Source organism: Acomys minous (assembly GCF_964271855.1).
Source record: "Acomys minous genome assembly, chromosome: 5".
NCBI lineage: Eukaryota > Metazoa > Chordata > Mammalia > Rodentia > Muridae > Acomys > Acomys minous.
Genome location: NC_140494.1, coordinates 114542427 through 114566079, shown reverse-complemented (window position 1 = coordinate 114566079; position 23653 = coordinate 114542427). Strand labels below are relative to the sequence as shown.

The 23653-nt window shown below is 40.9% G+C and overlaps 2 protein-coding genes across 4 annotated transcripts in view; one reads left to right on the top strand and one right to left on the bottom strand.

Moving 5' to 3' along the window:
* The window catches only part of NRG4 (neuregulin 4), a 211101-nt gene that overhangs the window by 74233 nt on the left and 113215 nt on the right, over positions 1 to 23653 (top strand). The gene's annotated exons all lie outside the window — the stretch shown is intronic.
* UBE2Q2 (ubiquitin conjugating enzyme E2 Q2) overlaps positions 98 to 23653 on the bottom strand; it is a 57804-nt gene continuing 34248 nt past the window's right edge. For all 3 annotated transcript variants that reach the window (XM_084782967.1, XM_084782966.1, XM_084782968.1), the window contains 9 exons: positions 20523 to 20663; positions 16932 to 17016; positions 15332 to 15392; positions 14636 to 14726; positions 10819 to 10877; positions 8443 to 8491; positions 8013 to 8108; positions 4551 to 4617; positions 98 to 1898 (listed from right to left, as the gene is read on the bottom strand). In XM_084782967.1, the coding sequence (XP_084639093.1) occupies positions 1867 to 1898; positions 4551 to 4617; positions 8013 to 8108; positions 8443 to 8491; positions 10819 to 10877; positions 14636 to 14726; positions 15332 to 15392; positions 16932 to 17016; positions 20523 to 20663 (681 nt within the window). In that variant the 3' untranslated portion in view covers positions 98 to 1866. The remainder of the gene's footprint in view (positions 1899 to 4550; positions 4618 to 8012; positions 8109 to 8442; positions 8492 to 10818; positions 10878 to 14635; positions 14727 to 15331; positions 15393 to 16931; positions 17017 to 20522; positions 20664 to 23653) is intronic.

The window sequence follows — 23653 nt, the reverse complement described above, 5'->3', positions numbered from 1 at the left end:
TCCCACACCACATCTTCTCTTTAAATACTCTACTAAAAATTGAATATAGAGCCTAAAGACACCTGAATCACAGCATCTCATGAGGGAAATAACAAACTGATTTTTAAACGGTTCTTTATTCATAAACTTGATGCAAGTTTACAAAATTTACTGTACATTGCCAAATAAATCTGCAATGAAAAATAAAATCCAAAAAAAAAAACCCCAAAAAACAAAAACAAAAATCCCCCCAAAAACAAAGCATGCCAATGTGCAGCTGTCAATCTGCTAGCCATTAGGATATTAAAGAATTCAATAATGTATTCAAGATTTTGCCTTAGGCTTAAGGAACTTTATAATGTGTTGACGAATTCTGCCTTGTCACTTGTTATCTGAGCCACTGGTGCTCATTTATTTAAAGGTGAGCAAGTGAGCAAGAATATCAGCTATCTTTACTGTCCTCTTAACCAACAGAATCAAGAGAAACTAAAACCACACATAAAATGCACAAGTGCCAAGTCTCCTGGATGTGGTTTACAAAGCTTAAAAAAATAATCTCAAATCAAATGTATAAGTACACCTTTGAAGCCTGTACTGGTTTGTGCGGGAAAATGTGCTTCTGGGTTTCTTTGTCTTTTTTTTTTTTTCCCTTCTTTTTAAAGATTTATTTACGTGTACAGTGTTCTGCCTGCATGTAACTCCTGCATACCAGAAGAGGGCACCAGATCTCATTATATAGACGGTTGGGAACCACCATGTGGTTGCTGGGAATTAAACTCATGACCTTTGGAAGAGCAGACAGTGCTCTTAACCGCTAAGCCATCCACCTAGCCCCTCTGGGTTTCTTTTTAAAAAGTGCTTAATAGCTAGAATTTCATTTAAACCAAACTTGGGATTATAAAAAAAAAAAAAAGGTCTATTACCAACCAAAGAGGACTAAGGTAAGGCAATAAAATGGAAAGTACATTGATTTGTGTCACATTTTATAAAATTAACATAAGCTAATTTCCTACTGGTATTTTGATGTAAAAGCCACTATATGACTATAGCAAAAAATTTAAGGGTCTCCAATTTAGGTATCTTTCATAATTTTGCTCAAGGAGTCTGTTTTAGTGCCAATCACTTCATAAGTTTATTAGTTTATCAACAATTGCAACACCCCGTTAATAAATGAAAGGTAAAATGGCCTCATACTTTAGAACTTCAGGCTCTACACTGTGGCTCTTCCTCACAAGAAATGTTGACCCAAGAGGGGGCAGGTTCAGTCCAATAGGACTCTGCTGCCCCAGTGGAAACTACTGCTCGCACGTGGCTGCTTCGCTCGCTTTCCCTAATATGATATAACTAAGATCATACTTCCCGAATAGTTCAGACCTTCACACAACCATGAAAAAGCATAACAATTTAATGAAGAGGCTTCCTGTCATAATTTTGGCAATATAATGATTTCAGACCTGAAAAGGTTATGGTTTAGAAGACCTAAAATTTCTAAACCAGTATTGACCATCAGTTAAACTTTTATTAGTTCTAAATGAACAGGATTTCAAAAATCTTCATACCCCATAGGCTCAATGTAAAGTCACAGCTGCAGTAAACTGATGCTGACTTCCCTGCTTAGAGATTTCACTTTTCAAGGAAGAGATGGAAGTGGCTACTGTGTGCACTTATCAGGAAAAATACAGTAAAGGCCCCACTGCTCAGTCCAAGATACCTAAAGTGAGCAAAATGAAAAGGCTGTAACTGGATGTCAGTTGACAGATTATCCACTAAATGATCTATTAGCTAATGTCTTCGGTACTGCTGTTATACGGGCACTCAAAAGCTTATGTCTGCACGTTGGAACGGTTTTCCTTAAAGCAACATTGGTCCAGACACATGTCAATGTAGTTAACCATCTTCCTTTGGAGGTGTGTACCAGCCTGAAATAAAATGGAAAAACAGTTACCTCCTTCAATCCTTGAAGCAACTAGAAAAAGGCATTACTAAAATCAGGTCTAGTCTCCACTCAGAACTTTGTTGTTTAACCCTACTGTAGAAAGTTAAGCTTGTTTTTTGGTTATTAACCTAGAATTCTGATATGTCCTCGGTGTCAAGTTATTACTTAGGACTAGATCATACTTGAGTTTTCAACATCTCTACATGAACTGTATTCTTAGCTGATAATGACTGTATGGAATAACAGCAGTCTATATGCCAAGCTTCCATTTCAGCTTTGTATTTATGCAAACCTCACTCAAAATATCCCCCAAACAAAATCCTGGCAATTGGAATTAAAACATTGGTAGGTTAAGCGTTCTCATCACATTAAAATTCTAGCTGTGCAAGGCATCCATTACAGAATTGGTAATCTCATAATGTAAGTCTAAACATCAAGTTTACACAGGATAAGCACACAATTGTGTTAATTTAAAACAAACACAAAATTAGAATTGCTTCCTCTGATTCTGTTCTTCCCCCATCTCTCTTCCGCAGGATAGGGTTTCTGGCTTAGCTCTGGTTGTCCTAGAACTCGATCTGTAGACTAGGCTGATCCCAGGATTAAAGGTGTTCGCCCCCACTGGGCAGCTGTCTTCTGATTCTGAATCCACTGCTCTTTCATCAGGCAAGGCGCTCTCTGTCTCTCTCTCTCCCTCCCTCCCTTTTCTATATACATCTGTGAATGCCAATTGTAAGGTTTGCTTTAAGAAAGAAAAAGGGAGAAATGTGACTATTGCTCAGACTCCACACAAGTCTAAGCTCTCACAGCCAGGCAACTGGATGCTCAGCCATGCCTGGTACAAAGCAGGCACTAGAGCATACTCACATGATGTACTTCCTGAAAATGACTATTACAAAAGCCTCGGCTTGAGTTCATATTTTAAGACCTTCCTTTGAAGGTTTTAGATTTGGTTTTTGAATACTATTTCTAAAAGGAGTCACTGAAAGAGTAAAAAGTTGGCTTTGCATTAAGATAAAATTGAGTGCAAGATGCAATTCTAAGCCTACAAACTCTTATGTAAATGTGTACACCTACACTTGAGCTTGCCCAGGCCAGAGGCCAACATCCTGTGCCTTCTTATGTTGCTCTCGCTTTTTTTCTTTTTTGGTTTTTGGAGACAGGTTTTTTCTGTGTAGCATTGGCTGTTCTGGACTCACTTTGTAGACCAGGCAGGCCTTGAACTCACAGAAATCCACCTGCCTCTGCCTCCCAAGCGCTGGGGTTACAAGCATGCACCACCACGCCTGGCTCACTCTCCTCGCTTTTTCTTTCTCTGCCTCCCCTGAGCTGGAATCAGAGCATCCAATCCCGTATCTGGCATTTCATGTGCATTCTCAGAACAAACTTAGAGCCTCAAGCTTGCATGGTAACTCCTCAGCCCAGCTAACACATTAAAACTAGCAAAGTTAAGAGCATTTACTACAGATACCTACCTAAGGCACCTACCCTCTACTCTGCACAAAAGAGCATTAGTTTCCCTCCCACTGCTTCAGTGAACTCCTGTTCAGGGTACAGAAAGTACTCTGCACAGGCACTATCCTGTTAACTAAGAAACACTTTGCCAACTTCAGAGATGAGGAAACGGGGGCTAAAAGAGATCATAGAGGCCAGCAAAATGGCTCAGTGGGTGAGGCGCCTGCCACCAAGCCAGACAACCTGACTCTCAGAACTCATATAGTGTGTGTGGTGGCAAACACATACACACAAAACAAGTATTTCTTTTCAAAATAAATCACAGCCACAGAGCTAGGGAGTGACATAAATGGCACTTGCAAATAGTTCTTCCAAGCCAGGCCAGGTGATGCCAGCCTATCAGCCCAGCCACTGGGGAGACTGAAGCATTGAAGCAGGATGAGTCCAAGTTCAAGGTTTACCTGGACTACAGCGTGATCTCAAAGCCAGCCTGGGCAGCTTAGTGACATCCTGGCTTTAAAAGCAAAATAAAAAAAAAAGAAAAGCAAGGGCAAGGTCTGTCTGCCCGTCCGTCTGTCTGCCCGCCCCCCCCCCTCTCTCTCTCTCACACACACACACACACACACACACACACAGAGAGAGAGAGAGAGAGAGAGAGAGAGAGAGAGAGAGACAGACAGACAGACAGACAGACAGAGAGAGACAGAGACAGAGACAGAGACAGAGCACGCAGAGCTGTATCTCACTAGTAAAATGTTTTTACCTGGCGGAGTTCTGGGTTTGACCCTGAGGTAGGAAGGAAGGGAAGTCTGAATCTGAATGTTTCAGAAGCAGATGGTCATGATCCTGTTACACTAGCTCAGCAACTGTATATAGTAAAAGCTCCTATACAGAGTTGCGAACACAATTCCTTTATTTACAGAATATATTTCAAGTAAGCAAAAGGATTTATTCATTAAGCTAAATTTCTTGGCTCTGATTCAAAGGCACTTAAGAGTTCAGGGCTTAAGTTTTTAAAGAAGCAGTGTTAAGATTATGAACGCAAATTTTTCTTTTACTGCAATTAACAGAATTTGATAAAAAAAAAATAGAACAAACCCACAAAAATTAACAAGGCACACACCAGCATGCTGTGTACAACCTCACCAATGGCAGTAAGTACTTATTGAATTGAACATACCATTTTTTTCATGTATCTGTACAATGGAATTATAGGATTGTTGGGCTCTTGCTAGATTATACTGATTCTGAAAAAGAAATAAATATTATTAAATCAAAACTGCAGCCAGAGGAAAGACAGCAGAGTAGATTTCTGGATGCATCACTACTGTGCTTAAAAGGACATTTTCATTTTTCAGACGACTTGTGTTACCTTTATTTGCTACAAGTTTCTAAGAATAACAATACCAAAACTGTACTTCTTAAAACCCCACAAACTTAAGAGGAGCTGACTTTTTTTTTTAAAAAAAATATTTATTTATTCATTACACATACAGTATTCTGCTTGCATGTGTGCCTGCACACCAGAAGAGGACACCAGATCTTATTAGAGATGGCTATGAGCCACCATATGGTTGCTGGGAACTGAACTCAGGTCCTCTGGAAGAGAAGATGGTGCTCTTAGCCAATGGGAGGGAGTCCAGGACAACCAAGGCTACCCAGGGAAACCCTGTCTTGAAAGCAGACCACATATGCACACCTCGTCCTTTGTTGGCATTATTGGTGTGGTTTTGTCAAGGGGTTCTCTCTTCAATTTTAAGCTATTGTGTATGTTGTTAAATTCTTCTTCAGATCTCTCAACACCATTCCCAGTCTTATCAACTGATCAATCTCATGGTACCATTTCTAGATGTTTTCTTTTCTTTCTCTTTTTGAGGCAGGGTCTCCTGTAGGCCACTCTGGCCTTGAACCCACTATGTAGCCAAACATGACCTTGAACTTCTGATCCTCCTGCTTCCAGCGTTCTCTATAAGTGCTAGGGTTATAAGCACGTGACCACGTGCCCAGCTTCCATTTTCTTCCTTTGACATTGCATACAACAATTTTTTTGCACTTCAAATAACTGCAGTTTGTCTCTCTTTTGTTCTGTGTTGTGTTTGGAGGTCCTGGGGGTGGGGGTGGGGAGCTGAGCACATGCTGAGTAAGTACTGCACTACTAAGCTATAACCCTAGCCCTTACGCCTATCTTCTGATGTGATCATTTCAAGGACCAGTCTTTGGGGACATACATGTATTATTCACATTTCTGCCAATTCCATGCCTGGGTGGCCTAGTTGCTATTGCCACTGGTTTGATGTTAGTCTTTGGGAAGTCTAAGCGCTTCGGTTAGAAACACCTCTCTAGAGGATGAGTCTGCCCTGGTAAAAGCTGTGGCTGCAACTAACATGGTCTCCAAACAGCCCCTGTGGAGAACCAAGGTTCTTGTACTTGGCACCATAACTTACTTATAAATACAAGCCGAGGCTGTTTAGTCACTCCATAGCACTAGAAAAAACATGAAAAGCAAACAGATCTTTCCTGGGCTTCTGAGCAGGTGAATGACGGCAACAGAAGGAAGGGTACCCATTCTGGCTGTGGAAGCAGATCAGAGAAGGCTGTGTGTGTCCCACAGCCTCACCGTCATTCATCACTGTTTCCTCTGTAATGTGACTGCTTAGCACACTGGCGTGCTTTATTTTATGGTTTTCACGACAGGGTCTCCTTATATCGTCCAGTTGTGCCTAGAATCACTAGGTAGTCCAGCTGGCCTCAAGTTTACAATCTTCCTGCCTTAGCCTCCCAAGTGCTGGGAAAAACGTTCTCATGAGCAGGCTAACACTCTGGAACATTCATTGCTTGTATAACCTCAAGGTATGCTATAGACATTATTTCCTAGTAATTAAACAGAAAACAGCCTGGCCTACATCCTTCTAACTCTGTACTTTGTTCTCACTCTTTCTGGTTAAGCACTGTCAGGAAGTGGGGGTGCTGATGGCAAGAGTACTTCCACTGGTCCATAGGTTCCTGCCTGTACAGAGCTACCAAGTCTCACCCTCATTAATCCAATGTGACCTCAATCATGTCTGCTGAAGGGAACTCTGCTTTCCAGCATATGTATAAATTTATGTCAGTTAACTCAGCCCTTCAGAAGATAAGTGCATTCAATTACTTTGAAACAACAACTGACAATATCATTAGAATATTATATCTTTGCTTTTTTGACTAAGATAAAATGTAAACATTTAAAATATTGTAAAGTAATAAATATACGGCAAAAAGAAATTTGGCCGGGTGATGGTGGTGCACACCTTTAATGTCAGCACTTGGGAGGCAGAGGCAGGCAGACAGCTGTGAGTTTGAGGCCAGCCTGGTTTACAAAGTGAGTCTAGGACATCCAAGGCTACACAGAAAAACCCTGTCTTAAAACAAACAAACCAACAAACAAACAAAAAATGTTAATTTGGCCAGGCAGTGGTGGTGACAGGCTTTTAATCCCACCAATCGGGAGCAGAGGCAGGCACATCTCTATAAGTTCAAGGCCACCCTGGTCTACACAGAGAGTGCCAGAGAGCCAGGACTAAAAAGAAACCTTGTCTCAAAATAAAACAAACCAACAAACAAAAGTTAATGCTGGTTCAGTATAAATTATTGAGCATTGGTGCTTCTGGATTAAAAAAAAAAAAGACATTTTGTTCTGGTATAAATATTCCACTGTTAAACAGTTAAAAGCAACACGAAATCATCCCAAATAAAATACTTAATGACCTTTTAATTTTTTTGCTTTTTCTGTGGATTAACTTTCTTTAAATAAATCTCACGATTTGATGTGCAGTGTAAGTACAAATCCTATAACTTGAATAAAACAATGCAAATTCACAAAGAACTTTAGGAAAAACATTCACTATGCAAAAAGCATCAGATCAAGGTGATTTCCAACACACAAGTTTTTTTCAAAACAAACCTCATAAATGCCTAGGAATAGCTACACTCCCACCTGGGAGGTTCTTCTAGTAGAAATCATAAACTCAGCACACTGGCTGAGACCCTTGTTTTGACCCCATGACCTTAGGAGTTATTGGACCTTGTGTGTCTCAGTTTCTTCGTCTATAAAATGAAGAGGACAGAACATTTCTTGCGTTATTAAAGGGTTGGAAAGGTTAATGATTTAGTAGAATAGAGTCCAGCATGTGCACAGTAGCTAAAAATCAATGATGCTAACATGGTCTCAGTTTGGAGAAACCTCAAAGTACACCAGGCTTTTTACTTAGCATGTTACATTTAACATCCTAAGCTCAAACTCTAAACATGTCTATTTATGAAAGATGAGGTAAATGAAATAAAATGTCTCAAAAAGAACTAAGACAGGGAGCTGGAGAGATGGCTCGTCAGCTAAGAGCGCTTGTTCTGGAAGAGGAGCTGAGTTCAATTCCAGTTACCCACATGGGGAATCATAACTGTCCATAACTATAGTTCATTCAATGCCCTCTTCTGGCTTCTAAGGGCACCGGGAACGCATATGATGCACAGACACATCCATCTAGCCAAGAGACACTCAGACATAAAAATAAATTTTCAAAATAGAACCAAGACAGGAAGATGTTTCACATGAAACACATCTTAGCATGAGCACCCCAGCACCTCTGTGCGGTTCTTAATAACGTACCTTATTCGCTCCAAACTGTACTCGGGCTTTGCCTTTCACCAAGGTGGCGTTGATTTGCATGATGACTGACTCTATTGAATAGGCACTGCTCCAGCCCTGCAGGAAGAACGAGGTCCGTCACAATTCCCATTCAGAAAAACCTAACTGAACAGCACAGAGGAACCCAACAGCAGCAAATACAAGTCTGTAGAGATGGGGAAAACACTGTGGCCACATCTAGAATCTCACAAACAACCCTGTGTTCTAAATAAACATCATTCTCAATGGCTGTTCCAGCATAGAGTGAGCTCAAAGTACAATAAAATTTCACCAATTTATCTTGGATTTTTGTTATCAAAGTAGGCGCTAGACATTTAAGAACTTTCCTCTTAAAATTTAGCTTATATATGGAAATAGTCCACTAAGGCTAAGAATTGTGCACGAGAGTTACCTGCTTTGTGAGAAGCTCCATACAGAGTGCTCCTCCACCCAACACGTACCTTTACAAAGAGAAAAGCAAGCATATCATTGAATATCGATACTCCTTAATCCCTAAATCATTACTAAGAAAGCATGCACACAAAAATAGAAGACAACATACGAAAATGATTATGGTCATTACTCTAATACAATCAACTTGTCAAACAAATTCACAGAAGTCAAACAAACTTTTCTCATGTCAAAAACTAGGCACTTAGTTCTAAACATGCCCGAGAACTGGAGCAGAACGATGTTTTCTGAGCTGACACCCACCCCCTGCCCCTGGAGCCTTCTCTGCACCCTGCGGCAAGGCGGAGAACGCTGCTCTTAGACTCCGCTGCGCTCTGCTCCTCTTCTTTCTTCTTTGCCATTGCTTCTTCCAATGAAAGAGTCACACCAGGCAGTAAATCTGTTAAAAGTGATTTATTGGACAGACTGGCCCAGGAGAGGTAGGACAAATCCAGAAGCGGTGGCCTCTGCTCCAGGGAGAAGGCCACAGGAATCTGAGCAGACACAGCCTTTATATAGGATTTCTTAGAGGGCAGCACTTTCTAGGGCAGGGATTTCCAGAGTGAGGATTGGTAGGATTTCAAGACCTGAGCTCAGGGAGCTCAGATATTGGTGGGCTTTCCTGTTCAAGGATTGGTCCGTTCTCCTGCTCAGAGATGGTATGTTTTAGTTGAAAGGTCAGTTCTCCTGGCTTAGGGATCGGTGGGGTTTTGTCCAGACTTTTCACCTTCAAAGTAGCATAATCTGGGATGAGTCCTACTGAGGGACTGGAAATGACAGTTACAGAGCTCTGGGGAAGGAGCTGGGCTGCTGGAACTTTCTCAGGGAGGGGTCTGGCCACTTTTTTGCCTTGAGGGCTTACAAAGTTTATGATGTATACAAAGTTTACAAAATGTACAGAGTCCACAGCAGGGAAGCCTTTCCCTGCAGCATGAGTAGGGGAGAGACTGGAGAGGAGGTGCTGCCTCGCGGGCAGCTCCCATGATGGCAGCAGGCTGAAGCGGGAGAGGCTGTCTTCATCATAGACAGCTCTCATGGTAGCAGGCATTCTGAGACCAGAAAGGACAACATGGACAGCTCTCCCACTGTGGTGCTGCCATGAGCTCCTAGTTTGTCACCTCCTGTCTTCACACCCCCTTCCCCAGGGGGAGGAGGGCTGACAGCCCTGAGGAGGGAAGCTTTAGTGGTGCTGCTCAGGGGCTAGACACAGCTCTTGGTGGGGCAGGGTGGGTGGGAGGCAGCACGCCTGCAAGTCTTGGGGAAGCTGCAGGACTCCTTGGCTTGGAGCATCTAGCCACTACCTCCACTTTGATCACTGCCGCTGCCCCTGCCACGCAACAGAGGCCCTTTAATGTGGGTTCTAGTTTCTCAGAAGCATTTTACCAACTGAGCCACCTCTTCCATTCCTAGAACATTTTTAGATTGTTATTACCTTTTTCCTATACCAGTTAATGACAGATAAATCCAATATTCACAGTTACATACTTACAGAGGAAAGAGAAAAAAGTGGCTTGTTACACAATCTGTAGTGTTACAGCAATGCTCAACTGTGAAAAGGTTTAGTGTTGCTCTACTTGGCTATGAAGGGCTGGTGTTCTGAGCAAGAGATACAAAGGTTTAAAATTCACCATATTTCCACCCTATCTTTATTTTGTGTATGTAAATATTTGGCTAGGTTACCTAATATTCTCCTTCCAAAAACAGCCATGGGGCTTTACGGTAGAAAAATTACCTTCACTGCCTCATCTGGAAGCATGAAGAGAATGTTTAAAGGTAACTAAATGAAACCTCACAATTCTACACACCTTTGTTCTATGCTCTCTTAGCTTGTGGTCTCTACAGGCCTGTGAAGCACAGTAACTGTAACTCTACTGAAATCCTCAAGCATGGTTTATGGATTGACTATATTACCTAACACCAGACCTAGACAGACTGGATGGCTGGCTAGATCTCTCGCTCTCTCTGGCAGGCTCAGACCCACGAATAGCCAAAGCTGGGCTGGAACGCACAATACTTTGTCAGTTTCTGACAGATTAAGATTGCAGGCAGGCACACTCAGCTAAAACCCATTTTTTAAGGGTCAGTATCTATAAACAAACTCCATTAAGATGTCCATTTATAAATAAGTTGTACCAGTGGTTCTGAATGTGGACCCCAAACCAGTGCTATCAGTTTAATTTGAGAACTTCTTAAAAATGTAAGCTCTCGGGCCCTCTCAAACTATTTGACACAGAATCTTCTGGCAGAAGTTCAGCAATCCTGACCTCCTATGGCCTAGTTAGTTCTGCAAAAGACTCTGACACATACTAACCCCAAAAAAGTAAGTACATACACTTACCCTCCTGAGAGAACAGGCAACACCACTCGAACAAATGGAGGATCAAATGGAAAATTATCCTAGAGAAGTTAAGTTTAATCAATTTTAAGAACATCATTTTAAGTTTTGAGTTATTTAGAAGGTTTTCAAATAATCAATAAATGTATCCTCTTATTACCTAGTAATATGAAAGCCATTAGTACCATAGGAAAGATGAGAAACAAACAACAACAAAATTATCAAATATGAAACTCAGGTCAGAAAAGAACAGAGCAGAGCTGCAGTAACCCACATGGTACACTAAGCAGCACAGCTATGGGCAGGCCTGGGAGAAAGAGGCCTTTACTTCCCATTACAGAAGAGGAAGAGGCTAGCAAACAGCAGACTGCAGATTCACAGCCAGAAAGGCAAAAGCTGGAACCGCAGCACACGAAAGAGAGGCCTTCTACATGTCAGGCTGGGCCCTGAGGAGACTAACAGCCAACAGCCCTCGCAGGGAGTCAAGTCTGGCTCTCAGCTCTCTCCACCACTGACTCTCCAGCTATCCCCACTGCCTGTGGCCCTGGCAGGGCAAATGGTAACTCCCTTCTGGGGAAAAATGTGACACTACAAACCCCCCTGCAATCTTTCACATACAATGCCTATCATTAGTAAGACTCAGATATAAGGACAACACAATGAGCAAACAGAAGCAGAGCAGCAAACCCAGAGACAGCAGGCACACATCAGAGTAGCTGATGAGCGTCTGGAAGGAAGAGAAGATAAAACCAAACTGCAGCAGAACAGTGCATCGTTACAAAAGAGCCCATAGAGAGTCTGGACTCTGGAGCCACAGCGGCAAGAACTAATAACCTAATGGGTGACTGAGAGTATGCCAACAAACTGTAGAAAAGAGATTCCGTAAATAGGGAGATCCATGGCATACACCCAAAATGAAGTTAGGAAAGACCAAAGAAGGTCAAAGAGGTGGGAAATGCAGAAAATAACAAGAGGGAAACAAGTTTGAGACCAGTCTTCATAACAAGACCTTGTCTCAAATAAAAAGAAATAAAACCAGGTGTTTTTCCACCTGCAAAGCCACACTAAAAAGAATCAAAAATATTTGTAGGCAGAATTAAAAAAAGATTATGCTAGATATAACCTGGGAGAATAGAGAGTATGAACATTCCGGAATCCGGCATGTATTGAGAACATGAACTCAAACCGTCTACGGCAGTGGTTCTGAATCGATGGGTCAAGGTGACCTTTGGGATCACATATCAGAGATCCTGCACATCAGATATTTACATTGATTCCTACAGTTGCAACATTACAGTTATGAAGCAGCAATGAAAATCATTTTACGGTTGGGGGTGACCTCATGAGAATTGTATTAAAGTGTTGCAGCACTAGGGAGGTTGAGAACCACTGCTCAAAGACTGAGATTTCGAGGGCAGAAAATAAATACAGGATTTGACAATTCAAGGATATATACAGGATAAGTAAGAGAACATAACCGCTAAGCTATAAGGTGGGAAATGAGAGGCCTAAGGAACTCAGCAGGGGATACAACACAAGAAAGACAAGTAGAAAACCACCTATAATGCGGCAGATTTAAACCCAGTAACAGTAGTAACAGTCAATACAATGGGGAAGCTGCTTCAGAGAGAGCTGCTGCTGAGGAGATGACTGTGCACGAAACCCTGAGTTCCAGCCTGTGTCCCGGCACTGAGCTCACTGGCCAGCTAGTCTAGACAAATTGGGGGATTCTAGGATAGTCAGAGACTCTACGCCCTCTCTAGCCCTAAAAAGGTGGAGAGTCGTCTGATATCATGTAGACAGTAGGTGAAGCAGCCCAGAGTATTAGACACCAGTGCCCTGGTGGCCAGGTCAGGAAAGCTACAGCAGCTGGATGGGGAAACGGCTTCCTGCTCCTGATGACGACAGGCCAAGTGAGTCCCAGAGAAATTATGTACAATTGTTATGTTCAAACAACATGAAGTAATGCTTTAAAATTTTTTTAAAAACTCATTTTGAGGCAGGATAGGAACAGATATGCTTCATCCAATTATTTCCAAGAAAACAAAAAGTAGAAAAACAATGAGCATACTTTCTGTAACTCACCACTGCCTGCTCACATAATTCCTAGAAACATAAAAATTATGAAAACTCAAACTTCCTGGCAGAGGAGGCACATTTCTAGTGGCTAAAGTGGGTCACCTTAGATTTCTTCAAGTTAGAAAAAGAAGATACCTGCCCATACAAGATGCCAACTTAATGACAGTTTAATCTTTTAAATTTATCTATAATTTAAGAGTATAATTAAAGCATGGACACAAGCTTGGAAGAGCAAAACTATTATTAAAATAGATCTTTAAGTGCATGATCCCAAATGAGTAACAATAAAACCCCTTTTGATTGAGAACTACCTTAATTTCAGAAAGTAATTCTATTTCAGAGCTGACTTTTCTACAAACTGTGTCCTGAGATACAACTAATAAAGATTTCTACAAGTTCTAAGTATCAAAAAAATATTCTTTAATGTCTTTGTTTTCTTCCTTAAAACATCTTAAATCCACCTGTGTCACCCAGACCACCAAGGCCACACATGAGCTCTGTATCATTTCTAGCTGAGATTAAAGTAAAGGCCTCCACCTAGTCTCCAGAGTTTGACTGTGTATTATCAACCAGTGCTGAGAAAGGGGTGCTAACTGTCTGAAACCAAGAAGCTGAACAGACCAACTATGCCCTCAGATAAAACCCCCAATTGCAGGTTTATAACACAAAGGGCAGATCCCAGAGACTGTAGGCTTTTCAGTATGTTCTCCAAAGTCCAAAAGCCACCTCCCTTATCCCCAAGAAGAGCTGCAAGGCCTTCAATAGCATGAGAGGGTTCAAAGTCACTTAAGTAAACTAATGTGGACAGGACTGTAATTCCACGACAACCGCTGCACCAATCCTCCTCTGCGATACAGAACAGGGCAAAGAGAAACCCTGAATCACTTCAACATAAATCCTTAAATCACTTCAATCTAGTTATTTTTCAATCATTAACATATACATTAAATCACTAACATTTTACCTATTATTGAACTTTTATTGCTAACATCTCCAAAATTACTAACTATACTACAAACTCAGAATGCAACATAAATATACAGGGAAACTTTGTATGCCCAAGTATGAACCCCAACTTCAGTGTTCCTGAGCTTTCTTCCTTCACTATTGCTTACCTAAAGCCTTCCTAGAAATGTTTTTCCTAATTTTACCTGGGTCCCCTGACACATGGAATTTTGGCACAACAGAAACATGTATGTTTTGTGGCATACCTAAGAATGTTTCATTTAAAGGACCAATTTTTATTTACCTGGACTGACAATGCACGCCCTATACAATAGTAGTTTTACAAATTGTTGAACTCTATATAAATAGAACTAAATGAAACAGCTAGAATTCTAGTTTCTTCTACTTAACACTGACCTATCTTGTCAAATATATCTATCTTATGAATATCTCATTTTTCATCTTACTGTAACTGGGTTATTTCTGGTTTGGGGTTATGACAAACAATGCTGCTCTGCAAATCCTTGTGCACTTCCAGCTGTGTCTAAGCACTCATCTCCTGCGGAGTAGACTCCTCAACAACTCCTCGACTAGCCAGGCCCAGTGTAAACATTTAATCCCAGCATTCAGGAGTTAAAGGCAGGCAGAACTCTGTGAGTTAAGATAGCAAGTTCCAGGACAGCCAAGGTATGAATATCTTCTACTTTACCAAATCATCCCAAATTGTTCTCCAAGGCAGCTGAGCCACTTGCACACTCCCATTAGAAGACCATGGATCCCATTACAGTGTTCTTACCTTAAAAGAGAAGTTAAGCAAAATATATTCTATGCCTTCTTTTTCTTTTAAGATCTGAAGATCACTGTGCAAAGGACTATCAGAGTCAACCCTAAGAATAACAAAACAAAAAAGCCAGTTCAAACACAGTTAGAAAGACCTTTCCTACTAAACTCCAACTGAGCGAGTCCAAAAGGGACCACAGAGTCCCAGGCAGGATAAGTTCCAAACAGAAGGTCTAAAGTGCTCCACAGTTCCAGGGAAAAAAAGGATCACTACGGGCTCTAGCTCCGTGGGAACAAAGGGAATTTGAAATTGACAGTCATGCCAAAGAGCAACAGTTGAATACACAGCATTTTTCAAACAACTCAAAACCTTTTTGATGACACGCTTTCCTAAAATTATATTTTTAACCTAGAAGTTTAAGGAAAGAAATTTACCACAAATAAAACTAAGAAAAGTAAATCACTGCAAAAAACAAAACAAAACATTTTTTTCTATATCTCTTCTATATATACTGCCTAAATCTTCCTACTTCAAATATAAACAGTATCAGTTTCACGTTAAATATATTTTGTTTGTAAATTGTCACAATCACAGAGTACTAGCATCCTAGTAAATACCAGGAAAAAAAAATATATGTAAGACGATAAGTCAAAAAAAGGAAAGAAAAACCAACATTTCCTTGTAAAGAATAGGTTCATAAAAGGTACTTACTTGTGTAGTTTGACATGCCAGTCGTATAAGCTGTCATTTATTAGTTCCACTGAATAAATCCCTGTGGAGACATAAGCACACTGGCTACTCTTCACTTGATTATGTATTACTCTGGTGCAGGTACATGTATATACTAAATATACTAAGTAGCCAATAACAGCAACATTTCATTATTAAAATAATTACAGCTATAAACCTAAAAATACTTTCATCAATTAAAAGCTGCTTAGTACTCATCTTCTCCGAAAAACACACATTATGCAAATAATAGTTCTATGGATACAGACACTTCTAAGAAAATGGAATCCTATATATACTACTTTAATTTTCACCTTTATGTCTTTTTTTTTCTATTGTCACTCTTTTTAGAGGATACATATAATTTTTTATTATATATTTTATTTTACATATGTGTCTGTCAGTGTGTACCACTGTGTGCTTGCCTGTGTAGAGAGCATCTGGCATGAGTACGGGAACAGAACTGGGGTCCTCTCCAAAAGCACAAAGTGCTCTTAACCACTCTCTAGCCCTTATAGCAATCTTTTAAACAACTCTACACTAATTTTTTTAGTGAATCCAAAATAATCGGATCAATAATTCCTAAACTGATTTTTCCTGTTTATTAATACTGCAGCAATAATTTTCCACCCACAGGCTCTATAATACTCAAATTTTACTAGATAAGAAAAAACTTTTTTTTTTAATTCCTCATACTGAGAATTGAATCCCAAGGCCTCATGTCCACTTGGCAAGTGTTCTACCAATGAGATATAGCTACAGCCCTAAAAAAGAATATTTTTTTCATGGAATTATGAGATGAATGAAATCCATCCATTTTGAAAAGAACACCATACCCCTATGGTAAGTTTTGTTTCAAAGTAAGAAAACTATGAACTTATTATTCAATAAGTTTTCCTTGTACAATAAAGTACATTAATGTAAATTATATTTTAAAAAGTAGTATTACTCATGCTTTTGCCAGAAAATAAAAATCATGAGTTATATGTATGTATAATTATGTACAAATGTATGTATAATTATAATTATGATGAGATTTTGGATTTGTTTGGTTTTGGGTTTTGATTTTTGGTTTTTTGAGACAGAGTTTCTCTGTATAACAGCACTGGCTATCCTAGACTAACTTTGTAGACCAGGCTGGCCTTCAACACACAGAGATCAGCCTGCCTCTGCCTCCCCAAGTGCTGGGATTAAAGGTGTGCGCCACCATGTCCAGCGATGTTTTGGTTTGTTTGTTTTTTAATTTAAAAAAGAAAAAGATAAACTCACCAGGCAGAGGTAGGTGGATCTCTGTGTGTTCAAGGCTAGCCTGTTCTACAAAATTAGTCTAGGACAGCCAGGGCTACACAATTGAACTCTGTCTCAAAAAACAAACAAAACCCAATTCTGTCTACTTGTATTACAGGAAATGACACTGTCTATTCTGGGTGTGGTGGCACACATGTCTAATTCCATCATGAGCAAACAGAAAAAGTAAGTTCAAAGACAGGCCTCAAAAGGAAAGCAAAAAAAAAAAAAAAAAGAGAGAGAGACACAACACTACATGCAAAGAAGCACTCGGCCAGCAGAGTGAGGGCCTCACCTGCCTTGTAGCTCTGTGACCTGTAGACATCCCTGAGCTCCTTCATGAGTCTGTCTGATGCTTGCACCGACCCAGACACTGCACCCTGAAACAATGATTAAAGGTTTGAAGCATCAAAGCCTGATGTAAAACTTGACAGTGACGTTACAAAGACGAGCATGGCTCAGCATTAAGAATTCAAGAAGGTGATGAGCTGGGGTGGGAGGGAGGGGGGCTCCCCTTTTCTGAGAAAGAGAGGAGAGGGAAGGGAAAGGGAGGGTGGGACTGGGAGGAAAGGAGGAGGGGGCTATAGCCAGGCTGTAAAGTGAATAAATAAACTAAAAATTAATAAACAAAAATTTTAAATGGAAAAAATATCAGTCAAGAAGTACAATTGAATAAATGATTATGAAGTGACAAGAAAGCCAGAAAACTCAAGACATATCTAGCTTGTTTATATCATGAGTGGAGGCCTCCCAGTATATCCAGAACACTATGGACTCTGTGACTAAGTATAAGTTAAGTCTATTCCCAACCTCTACAAATTCTAGAAGATCCTCATCATGACACTTCAGCATTAACTGAATCAGCGTTCCATTAATAAGATAAGCAATTACGGCGGGAGGTGGTGGCACACGCCTTTAATCCCAGCACTTGAGAGGCAGAGGCAGGCAAATCTCTGTGAGTTCTAGGCCAGCCTGGTCTACAAAGAGAGTCCAGGACAGCCAAGGATATACAGCGAAACTCTGTCTCAAAACACAAAAACCAAACAACCAAACAACCAAAAAAAGAAGTTACACTGAAGGTCTAGCTACATCTTAGGAAAATAACACATTGTCTTCACACAGCTTGGCTTTTTGTTTGTTTTGGTTTGTGTTTTGTTTTCTTTTGTTTTTCTGAGACAAGGTTTCTCTGTGTAGCCCTGGTGTCCTGCACTCACTTTGCAGACCAAGCTGACCTTGAACTCAGAGATCTGCCTCCCCAAGTGCTGGGATTACAGACATGTGCCACTGTACCCAGCAGCTTGATTTTTCTTCACAGCACTAAGACATCTCTAAAGATGAAGAGGAATGCAACTAAATTTTCATTATGTAAAATTAAAGATTGTGGACCAAGATACTTTAGCAGGTAAAGGCACCTGTTACCAAGTATGATGATCGCCAGGATCCACATGGTAGGAGAGAACTGACACCCACAATCTCCCCATACAAGCATGCACACAAAATAAACCACTATTTCTTAAAAACCAAAAAGTTTAAAGGTTGTACTACTGTGGGTTAAAAAGTTTACAAAGATCTGTTTCCTAGCTATATGACTGTGAACTAGTTGGATGTTTAAAAAATGTATATATGTGTGGTGTGTGTGCATACCTGTAGGCACACCATGTGTAAGCGCAAGAATACATGTATACGCATACATGTACAGGCCCCAAGCTGATGTGGGCAGTGGATCATCATCCTTGGTTGCTTCCCACCTTATTCACTGAGGTAGGGTCTCTTAATTGAAGGTTAATTAGCCAGCTTGCCCAGGGGGTCCTTTCTCCACCTTCTGAGTTGTGGAAATATAGGCTGGCCTACCACACAACATGCACCCAGCATTCATGTGGGTTCTAGAGATACAAACACCAATCCTAACACTTGCTGCTTGAGAGGCAACCACTTTAACCACTGAGCCATCTCACAGCCCTTGAACTGGTTTTAAGTCCTAGCTTTTACATCTATGAAATATGAAGAATGCCTATGAAGATTCTATCAAGACTAAATGAGAAGGTAACATAAAGTTCTTAGCCTTACAACTTATGTCAGAGTACTCAATAATCTGTAGCTGTTCTAACTGCAAAGCGTACAAACTGGAGTCCACCATAAGACACAGCAAGGAAAGTATTAGTTCAGGTGGTACAAATGTACGTCAATAATCAAGATGTGGGCTTAAAGTTCTCTGCAATAAAAAACTCACCAACTGCCAGGCGTGGTGGCTCATGCCTTTAATCCCAGCACTCAGGAGGACAGAGGCAGGTGAATCTCTGTGAGTTCAAGACCAGCTTGGTCTACAAAGTGAGTCCAAGTGAGCCAGGACTGTTACATAGAGAAACAGTGTCTCAAAAAACAGCAACAAAACAAAACAAAAATAAAAACAAAAGCTCACCAATTAGTATAGTAAATATGACTGAAGGAAGGATAAGAATTTACTTGTTACAATTCATTCACTGTGTTTGCCCAAGACAAGGCAGCTGGCCCTGACTTCATGGAGTTAATAAGCTGCTCTTATCAGTAGTATCAGATAACCAGACCACCACTGCATGCTCCCCTCATCTGGGCAATACCCCACCCCACACCCCAACCCATTTTAATTTTTCACAAGTCATCCAAAAAGAATATACTGTCCGCCTCATTTTAACTTTGAACAATCTGAATCCACACAGGCACGTCTGTCCCCTAACAATGCATCTTATGCTGCTATGATGCTTCTCATAAAAGACATCTTCAATCACCTGGCACGGTGTTACACACCTTTACCCAGCATTCAGGAGGTAGAGGCAGGAAGATCTCTGAATTGAAGGCCAGTCTTGTTTACATAGAGTTCCAGGCTAGCCAGAGCTCCAAAGTGAGACCCTGTCGGTGTGAGGGTCAGGGCTAAGTAAATCCAAAGAGAAAAGTTACTTTTGGAGTAGTTGGGACACAGAAGACAGAGATCAGATTTTGTGGAGACAGAGTCTGAGTAATACTTTGTAGGAGGCTGACTCTGAGCATACAGAGCAGTAGTAGGGGAGTAAACAGTAAAGCAGCAACAGCAACAGCATGTAACGGAGGGGCTCTTCTCGGTTGGCTTCTGTTGCTGGGATAAAAATATCCAACAAGCCGGGCGTGGTGGCGCACGCCTTTAGTCCCAGCACTCAGGAGGCAGAGGCAGGTGGATCGCTGCGAGTTTGAGGCCAGCCTGGTCTACAAAGCGAGTCCAGGATAGTCAAGGCTACACAGAGAAACCCTGTCTCCAAAAACAAACAAACAAACAAACAAACAAACAAAAGCCCAAAAATACTCGACAAATAAACAACTTAAGGAAAGAATGAAGTTTATCTCAGCCTTCAATTCCAGGTCACAGTCCATCACTATGGAGAAGTCAAGGGAAAAATTTCAGATAGTCATACCACACCCACAGTCAAGAGCAGAGAGAAGCGGCCGAGTACACGGTCACCCACTTGTTTGCAGTTCAGCTTCTGTCTTCTCTACTCTAGAGTTCCAAGACTCCCACGTAAGGAAAGCTGTCACACTCAGTGGACTGAGATGCCCAGAGGCCAATCCAATGGGGATGATCTCTCAGGGACTCTTTCCCAGGCTAATTCTAGGTTATGTCAAGTTGACAATTAAAACTAACCATCACAAGATTATTACACAGAGATAGCAGCATGCTTCAAGATGTGAAGATGAACAGGGCAGAAAGTGGCTGTCAACAGTCAGGAAAAGCAGCCTGAGGTCAACAAAACACAACTGCACCCATCACCACAGCCAGCATGGAAACAAAGGGCAGCTGAGATTGCTATCTTAATGAATTACCCAATTATTATCTGTAATTATTTAAGAGTCCAGGTTCTGGTTACTTACTCACACTTACATTTAAATGGTCTTGCCTTTGAGTCTTCCTGATTTTCTCCAATATTGCCAAATTTTCTTTTTCAATCCCGTCGTCCTCTGACTTCTTCCCATTAATAGGCTCTTCTTCCTTCATCTCATAATGGTCTAAGTCTTCTATATCCTACAAAGAGGGGAAAGGCCCATCAAGCTTCCCTACTTCACTAGCTTCTTCTGTCAGAAAAAAAAATAACTGAATGGAATAAAAAGAGAACAACAAAGAAAGGATGCATGCATTCTATGAAGAAGGGGAAAGCCCCACATTCCAATCAGAAGTTTCTCTCTTAATACCTTATGTCCAGTGGAAAAGCTAGATTGAGTACACCAGATCCCATAGGTTCATAAAGTTGTGACTACTATCAAACATGCCATCTTTAAAAATCTCCTATTATGAGGAACTTTTGAAGCAATGTAGTGACAGATGTTAAGAACTGTAGTTATAAGCCAGGCACGGTGGCACACACCTGTAATTGCAGCACTCAGAGGCAGAGGCACGTGGATCTCTGTGGTCTACAAAGCAAGCCAGGACAGCCAAAGCTACATAGAGAAACCCTGCCTCAAAAAAATTTAAAAACAAAAACAAAAACAAAACAACAACAACAACAAAAACCCTGTAGTTATTCATACATTGTTCTAAGAAAGCTGACTTTAGAGTTTTATTCTAAGAAAGGTGAACACTAATTTATGCATAACTATACGTACTTCATTCTGATAATTACAAAAACAAAATTGATGCATACCAAAAAAGTTAATTTAATGGATCATCCATTATGGGGTCATTAAAATACTAAAAACAGTTAATTCTCTTTGTTTTTGTTTGTTTGTTTGTTTGTTTTGGCAGCTTGGTGAGTAAAGTGCTTACCTAGGCATGTGCAAGGTCCTTGACCCCCAAGTACCGTCTAAACTGAACATGTGGCACCTGCCTGTACTTCTAGCATCAGCAGGTGTAGAGATAGAAACATCAGAGGATCGGGTCATCCTCAGATACATAAGGACTTTGAGCCAGCCTGGGCTTTATATGACCCTGTCTCAAGAAAACCAAAGAGAAAGGCAGGCATAGTGGTGTGGGCCTTTAATCCCAACACTTGGGAGGCAGAGGCAGGCAGATCCATGTGAGTTCAAAGCCAGCCTGGTCTACAACAAAGCAAGTCCAGGACAGCCAGGATTACACAGGGAAACCCTGTCTCAAAAAAGATAAAGAGAGGAAGAAAAAAAAAATTTAGGGCAAGGATTTTAGGAAAAAATTTTGAAAAATATCTTCAGACCAACATCTTTCCTGGCCCATCTTGTTCCTTTCCCGTATCTCTGTCTCTCTCTCGCCCCTTCTCTCTCCCCCTCTCTCCCTCCCCCCCTACACACACAGGCACGCATGCACTCACATGCACAAATCTATGCCCAAGCTTTCTGATCCTAATTTTTTTCAAGTATTCGACTACTCTAAGCTTCATACTAAGCTGCCTGAGTGGATTTTATTAACTACCTCCATTTTTCATGCAAACTGGACTGAGGGTTAATGACTACCTTCCACCCAAAACAAGCCCAACGGGCCTCCTTCAGCCCTTTACACTCTGTTCTTCATCGCATTCCATGCAGGACTTCATGTCATGAAGCCTTCTCTCCTATGCTGGATTTGTTTTCTTCAGAATTTCAGTGAGTGTCTCCTTAATCTCCTCCTCCAAACTCAAGTCATTTCCATCTATACACTTTATCTGAATTTTAGACAGCAAATCCTTAATATACATTATCATCTTCCTAAACAATATTTGTAGCACACTGGTCTCTGCTTATGGTCTCTTAGTTAACAACCTTATCAAACAAAAATGTTTGTCTCTAAGTCACCGCCTTTTCTACCCAGTCATGTACTCCAGAACACTCACTCTCCTGTCCTGAAGGACGGCACCCAGTGCCCAAACACATCCCACTCAGGGTCACTCAGGACCTTTCAGACACATTAATTCTAACAAAATGGAAATTCTTCCTTTTTACTTGTCTTAATCTGACATCTCCTAAATCACTGCCTACTCTTCTAAATTTCCCTAAATATCACTGTCCCTTGTCAATCTTATTAGAAAGAAAAGAAGAATATAGAAACTCTCAGTGGAAGATCTATTTCACTGCACCCTGGGCCAGGGAGGGGCGGACCTTAATGTTCTCATGCAGCAGTTTGTTCCACCTAAGTTAAACTGCATGGAAACAGCAAAGCCATCCACCAAAAGTAACTAACTAAATTCTACTCCAGACACAAAACAGTGATTATTTTTAGCTTTGACTCATTCTCAAAGTATATTTTAAATAGATTTTTTTTTCCCAAATAAAGTTAAGGTAAAAGTCTAAATAAATTAAAAGATCCAAAACAAAAAGCAATCTTCCTGAAGCAACAGACCATGAAAGTCGTGTACATTTTATCTGGTCAATGGAGGAGCCCTGTGGATCTTCACTTCAAAACCTGAACTTAAATTTAAAGCTTCAAAAGCCAGAAGATCTATTGGTGACTGACAATTATTTTAATGCTTTGGAAAGTTGCTACAAAATTTGTTATTTGAATGTGTCCCCTCCCACAATCAGGTATGGTGATACGATGGCATTAAGATGGGGACCTTCCTTACTGCTGATGACACCACACTTAAGGCAGAGGGCGCTGATGATCTGAGCTGCATCCGTCCTGAAAGCTCCCATCGTGTCTAGCCTCCACAGTGAATACTATGCCAGCTGCCAAGGAAGGGGGCAGCTAACGCAGTCCTCTAGGTGTGACACCTGTGAACTGCAATGCCCATCACGTCAAGAGATGCATAAAAGGTGCAGCAAGTGGCACTAACATGTTGGTGGCATCAACAGCTGTCTAACTGGACTAAACACCTACTCAACAGGAGAAAAATCATGCTACCTGCCTCTGCTTCCCAAGTGCTGGGATTAAAGGTGTGCATCATCATGGCCTGGCACTCTGACTTTGAGGCTACCCTGGTCTATACAGCAGGACCAAAGTTCCAGGGCAGCCAGGGCTACACAGAAGAAACCTTGTCTCAAAAAACAAAAACAAAACAATAAAACCAACCAGAACAATTGTGGATGGTGTGGGGAAGGAGGGGTTACAAATAAACAAACAATATCAATAAT